Genomic DNA, 7,297 nt, shown 5'->3' on the forward strand with positions numbered 1-7,297 from the left:
CGCAACGTTCAGTGTGGAAAGTATGTTTGATGGTGGGGACACGTCAATCAACTATGATCTATGCGATTTCGGCGGACAGTACGTCTTTTATGCGACACATGCACTCTCTCACAGTAACAGGGCAATTTATGTTTTAGTAATAGACTTGACAAAGAAATTCGATACAATCGTACGAGATACAAGTCACCCTAACGAAACGGGTAACAGAAACGTAGAATATTTTATAAAATTTTGGATGAATTCTATTCATTCGTTCGCTGGATCATAAGAGGGATTTGAGCCACCAGTAATTCTAGTCGGCACACATATTGATAAAGTTCGAGGATTCAGAAGAAGATCTAAACTCAGACGCGCTGAAATATACTTTGAAGATGTGAGGCGTCTATTTGATGGAACGCAAATTTTAAATCATTTTCACAAAAAAGACTTTGCTGTTAATAATCGCAAACGACATGATATTGTCATAGATGTACTACGAGAAGAGATAATGGACATTGGACGTCCAAAGACAAGAACCGTTGAAATACCAACACGATGGGTAGATTTAGATCATAAATTGAAATATGTTACACAAAAAGTGATAACAATTGGAAAAATACAAACATTAGTATCGGAGAATGCTTTTCAAACGATGTCTGTAGGGGAACTAAAACTTTTCCTGCAATACCAGCATGCTAAAGGGACCCTTTTTTATTTTGATAGAGATCCAATTGCAGAGTACGTCGTGTTAGATCCGCAATATCTGATTGATGCATTTAAATGTATCATTACTTCTGAAAGATTCTGCCGAAAGAAACCTACAATCAGACCTCTTTGGAAAAAACTAATTTCTACAGGAAGGCTTGGCATGGAATTGATTGTCAACGTTTGGGGAGGAAATGAAGGATTCATTGATGACAAAGACATTCTTTTAGAATACCTGAAGAGTCATCATATAATTTCAGAAGCAAAACAATATAATGAAGATATTGATAAAGCTCGCGGTCTTGGTTGGTTTGTCGTGCCAAGTCTTCTGAAGGTTCATCGTACACAGTCCGAGTTGAATGATTATTTAACGGACAAAGTACCTGTACACGTCAGATTTGTGCTTGGTTTTGAATTCTCGTCTGTTGTGCAGTTGTTGTTCCACCGGCTTGTAGCTGCAGCGCTTGGGCGATGGTCTATCGCTAATTTTTTAAAGGGGGATCTTATGATGTACGAAAACCTCATTATCTTCAGATTAAACATTAACCACCTTGGCATAATAGAAATAAACGACAACTTGATAGAACTTACGGCATTCAACTTGTGCCCGGACAGGAAGATAGAAGCACATATAGTTGATAGTTTTAGAAGATTCGTAGAAAATGTTATTTCGCGAGAATTTGTTGCTTTGCAGGTCAGTGACGAACAGAAACGGACAATGTATACATCTTACTACAGGTGTAAGCATGCATGCCACTCACTGAATGGAAGCAAGCATCTCCAGAATATATCTCATCTGACCAAGAATACAATATACCCATGTCCGGACTCACTGGCCCATGAGATAGATACGTCAACTGCTAGATCCGAGTGGTTTCAAGAAGATAAAATATCAGGTTGTAACTCAAACAAGGTGTTAACAGATAAAGAGCTGAGTCGAATTGCACAAGCAATAGGGATGAACTGGCAATTCCTGGGGTTAGAACTGGGACTGACAAGTGTTCAAATAGACCATATAACCGAAGACAATGCACACAGTGTTGCGATGCGCATTTATAAGATGTTATTGCAGTGGAAAAGTTGCGATACAATCAACGCTACTATGAATAACTTTGTAAAGGTTTTGCAAACATGTTCTAACGTGAATGTGGAATGGGATGAAATCAGAAATATCGTGGATGATTTGAATATGGAGATAGAATGACATTAGTATGAAGTTAGAGTAACATTAACATATAATTTATATCTCCGGAAGTAAAAACTTTGTGTATTTTCTTCAGATGCAATACTCAGTATTGACTCATTTAAGAATTATAACATAATCGATGGCGGATCATTCATAGAAGTATTACTTACCAGTATATCTAATTAATGCTCACAGTAATTGTTACACATATACAGTTATTTATTGATGTATGGGTGTAACATTGCCCTCTTTGTTGTACATGTATATAAGTATATTTTTTCTTACAATGGCCTTGTAAATTACTGAAAGCTAAAGAAACTTTTTTTGATAATCTACAGAGATCGTAAGTTAATTTAGATATGAACCATAAATTGGTGTCACATATGTAAATGATTTAAGAGTTTCTTTTGATTTAGATATGAATCATAAAATGGTGTCACATATGTAAGTGATTTAAGAATTTCTTTTACAATTTTTGCAAAGCAACTGCCTTCGGGAGGTAAAGAGTTTGACTTATGAGTAGGTGCTCTAGAGAGGTTAAAGAAGCTTCAATGAAGTCAAAAAAGCATAAAACCTAAAACGTTGAAATTCTTACATAGATCAAGTTAAGATCTTAGAATGGGAAAATCTGCATCTGAATATTCATGAATTTTGTGCAATTCTTAGCCCGATTTCAGTTAAAAGCGTTGCAAGACTTTTCATTTTTGGGTCTTTTTGCTAAAGATATATGTTTATTCTGATAAAACGGGGTTAGGGACTAATCTGAAAAATTACATACAAGTTATTGGTCCTGATCTACATCAAATAGTAAAAAATATATCTTGGAAAATTATTTCCAGTCTCTTCTTATCAAAACCTCGGTGATTTCCCTTTAAATTCAGTGTTAAATCATAGTTTTGGAAAATTTGATTCTGTTGTTAAAAAAGTTATTGTTCAAGAAGGGGTTCGCTTCACTTTTTTGTATATATCAACTATGTTTGACCAGCTTCTTACGAATATAAATTGTATGTCAAAAAGTAATAAATAAATAAAATAATCAATTATTCTCCTGAAAATGATTCGTTTTAATTAAATACTTCTGTAAAAGCAAGTAATTCTGATGAATCATCAAGGTAAATGAATCCATAAATGAAATAATAAGCCTTTGAAAATACGACAACAAAAACTACAATTCAAATAGCTTAGATATTTGGCATGTAGCATTTCTCACAAAACTGCAATCCCTAGAGCTTAGTTATTTTGCCTTGTTGACCTCTTTAAAATTGATATATAAATCATGACCCTGGAGTTAATAGTTGCACAAATCCCGGGGGTATAAATCATGACCCTGGGGGTTAATAGTTGCCCAATCCCGGGGTCACAATAAAGGAAAACTTCTTTAAGTCTTATCGTATGAAACTAAAATACCCAGGCATGTAGCATTTTCTTATAGGCCTTCACAAAACTGTCCTTGGATTGATGAGTGATCCGCCGCAGATGTCACATAAAGTTATGTAGACTTATATAGAAAAAAAAACATTTAAGTCTTATATGTGTGAAACTACAATGACCAAGAGCTAAGATATTTAGCATTGCCTTGCTTTCTTTACGTACTGTGCTTAGAGGAGGGTACTCGTGCATTAAAAAATTGCAAGAGAGGGTACATGCCATTTAAAAGATCAATAGCAAAGAGGTAGCCCGTGCCGCTGCAAAACCGAAAGTAATAGGGTGTTTTTATGATTTCACAACTATTTTTGACTAATAACTGCCATTGTTCCGAAGATGATACATAAATGAACATATGTTATATGTATGATGCATATATAATCAATCCAATAGTTTCATTTAAGCCTGAAAAATATGTCGAGGCAGTGAGTGATGCAAGAAATGTCGACTTTATGTCGACTTTATGTAGCTTATTGTTGCGGTTGCAATAATTGAAAAATGGACACACTACAAAAAAAGCACATAGATAAAACATTCTTTTGCACATGACATATCTCCTTTCATCAGCTGGAGGAACATTAGCTGGATTGATAATCCATCGAACTTGGTTTGTTTTCAGCAAAGAATAGCCTATGCATGTGCAAAAAGGGTACCGTTTGAGTATATTTCGCAAAGATGGTATACCAATATGGATATACACTGTGCTTGAGGAGCTCGGGCAAAACTGATTACTAATCATGCCCCGGGTGTAAATATTGGCCCGCTACGTTGTTGCCTGATTTAATTACACTTATACAGGAAAATAAATTTAATTCTTCTTGAGTGAAAACTTAACCCAGTGCTTAGATATTCGGCGTGTAGTATCAGTTTGTAGATTTCTAAAAGTTGCGTTAATCATGACCTTCAGGTCAAAATTGGCATTGACTCGGGAGTCACTTGCTTTATGCAGACAAAGGTATAGGAAAAAAATATTTCATCTATTTTTTGGAAAACCCAACCCCTGGCCCCCTATATTGAGCATATACCATTTTCTAGTTTGATCTCTGTAAAATTCTAAAAAAATGCCTCTTTGGGTAAAAATGCCCAAACCCTTTGGGGATCTATTGTATCATTTTTTGAATCAGTTTTATTACAAAAATTTTCCCAAAAATTCTTTTGGGTCTTTTTCCCAAATTTTAAAGGTAATTTTTTTATTACTTTATCAAATTTACATTCAGGCGTATATTGCCCTCTTGTTTCGTTTTGTCGCGCTCTTTCTTTTTCGTTTTGTCGTATAGTCATGTGTGCGCCCTTCAACCGCGACAGCACAAAATAAAGAAAAAAATCAGAGCGCTGATACTGATACGATATTTTTCATGCGACGAAACGATTAAAAAAATCATTTTGTTAACCCATATTCTTAGATTTGGCGTTTTTAATCTACAGCCGCATGTGCGTCCCACCACTGCAACATAAAATTAAGAAAAACACAACAATACTTTTATTCTAGATTTGATGAGCAACTCTATAGGAGGTTTAAAAAATTGAAAGCATATTGGTTTCGCAAAAGAAAAATAAATAAATGTAAATTTTAAATGAGCCGTGTCACGACAAAACCAACATAATGGGTTTGCGACCAGCATGGATCCAGACCAGCCTGCGCATCCGCGCAGTCTGATCAGGATCCATGCTGTTCGCTTACTAACCCTCTTACAAGTGGAGAAACTGATAGCGAACAGCATGGATCCTGATCAGACTGCGCGGATGCGCAGGCTGGTCTGGATCCATGCTGGTCGCAAAAGCACTATGTTGGTTTTGTCATGACACGGCTCAAATGTACTTTCGCGCATACCCCCAACGACTGCTTTATCATTGTTTGTATTTTGATTTTAATCGTTCTTAAAAATTATATGATTAAAATTGCCTGACTACAGAACTAACATCGGAACATGTGCATATTTAATATACTCGTAAATTAACGATTTTCTTTTGAAAATATGTCATCGAGCTGCATGTTGGTGACCGATATGTAACCTTTCTATCAAAGAGCTAAAATAACTTTTTAAGTGATTTTTAAATTTATTTAAAAATATAATACCAGCGTTGCGATGGATTCCCATGAAAAAAAAAAGCCCTAGCCCAAAAAATTTGTAAGGGCATTTTTTCAAAAAAAGCTTTTCCGCACATAAAATGTTATTTAAACCAGAAATGATTTTTTAATTTTTCCCCTTTTGCTTTAAAGGGCATTTTCAAAATTAAATACTCGATATTTTTTGGCATGCTAACACTAAGTATTTGCTGCTGCTATCACAGAACATGCTCGGAACATCTGTCCAGATATTTAACCCGCTTTTCGCGTGGTCCTTCAGTCGAGGTATAAAAAGGCGGGAAAACCCGCAGCGTCGCAACATTGCCAAAGATAATGACGTTGAAACAGTGTATAAAATTCGGTGTAAAATTGTTGCTTTATTGTGCCGTATGCGCCAGTGCTTTGCAAATAAGCTCTACGTGGATAGCAGACGATAATTTTAAGGATTTGGTAACTGACAGGTGCATTTCGGATACTTTCTATGGCATCTCGTTAATAAACTGTGCAAACAGATGTTTTAGTAACGACCGTTGTTTATCGTTCTTTTACATTAAACACTCTTCAAGTTGTAACCACCATACTACAAAATTTGGAAACGATTCAGCGTCGAATGCAACGTTGTTCATGAAGCACATTGGTTCAACCTATTTCTACAGTAGCGAAAAAATGGCACAGAACATAAGTACGGCATGTGCAGCATCAAAGTGCGCTGAGTTTACGTTCCTGCCGTCTGTGAATGCGTATTTCAAACTCGCATCAATAAGTACGAACGACAGACACAATGCATCGGAACAGTGTATCGACAGCGGTGGCAGTTTAGCTTCGCCAAAAGATGAAAGAACAATCGAGGCCATTGAACGGATGATTCATGTGGACATGGGCGGGATAGCACTTTCTAAAGGATTCTGGTTATCTGCAGTATACAACCAAGATGTGGGTAACTTCGTTTGGTCTGATGACAATTCGACGGTGTTATCCAACCTGTGGCATCCTGGAAAACCGGAATATTTCAAGCGGACTGGAATAAATACGGAATGTGTCGTTCTGGTGCCGCTATATAAGTTTAAACTGGCGGATTACCACTGTAATAGCAGCGGGGACTCAATTATTCCGCTATGTGAATGCCATTAAGACTGTATTCTGATATTCAATTTTACATTTGTTGGCTCTACAAACACCATTTATAAAGAAGAAGAAATTCAGTAACCCCGCTCTTTAATCTTAAGTAAAATCACGATTCCATGCCAACAATTTAACTTAAAATAAAGAAATATTTGATTGGACGATTTAAGTACACTGTATAAGGATGTTTGAGTGCTGCATAATTTGTTGAATCTCCCGTGTCAAAGATTTAAGTTATAATAAGTTTCCTTTTGCACGTTCAATAATTCGACATCTTTCAGTGGTTGAATTACCAAAACTTGTGTCAAAGATTATAGCTTTAGAGATTCCATTATTTCGAGTGTAAGTTAATCATTCTTTGATACTATGCCAAGATTTTAACTTGAAGATTACCATAATTAAAGACTTTAATAATTATTTACTTTGTAATTAATTCGAAACTGTGCAGTATGGTGGCTGATATTGTGTCATGTTTATTTTTGCTCTGCGGGGCGTCTGTCGAAAATACGACAGTATGACCACTTTGTCGTACTTTCGCTCTACAGGACCTCTACGGAGCCTGATGGTCAGCTCAATATGAATCAGCTTTTCATAATTTTTATTCATTCTAGATAGTATAAGACGTATATCTTTTAAATATTGGAATATTTAACCATTCTTTTTTTTATAATTTATTTTTATTTGCCTCACGCCAACTTTGCATTTTGCGCATATTTTTCATATCTTGACTAATTCGTCGGGTAAAACTGTTTAAATCACTTAAAACTTTAAAAACAATCGTCGACTTGACCCTAATTCGAACCCCGAACCAC

General features: G+C 35.8%; 1 protein-coding gene across 1 annotated transcript; it reads left to right on the forward strand.

Annotated features, from left to right (window-relative positions):
• Positions 1-281: 281 nt before the first annotated feature.
• LOC132733016 (uncharacterized) lies at positions 282-2,973 on the forward strand. The gene has a single exon (XM_060719584.1). The coding sequence runs from the start codon at positions 488-490 to the stop codon at positions 1,886-1,888; it is 1,401 nt and encodes a 466-aa protein (XP_060575567.1). The 5' UTR covers positions 282-487; the 3' UTR covers positions 1,889-2,973.
• Positions 2,974-7,297: the final 4,324 nt, after the last annotated feature.

The sequence above is a fragment of the Ruditapes philippinarum genome, unplaced genomic scaffold (genome assembly GCF_026571515.1).
Source record: "Ruditapes philippinarum isolate M1 unplaced genomic scaffold, ASM2657151v2 ctg6193_1_1_1_1, whole genome shotgun sequence".
NCBI lineage: Eukaryota > Metazoa > Mollusca > Bivalvia > Venerida > Veneridae > Ruditapes > Ruditapes philippinarum.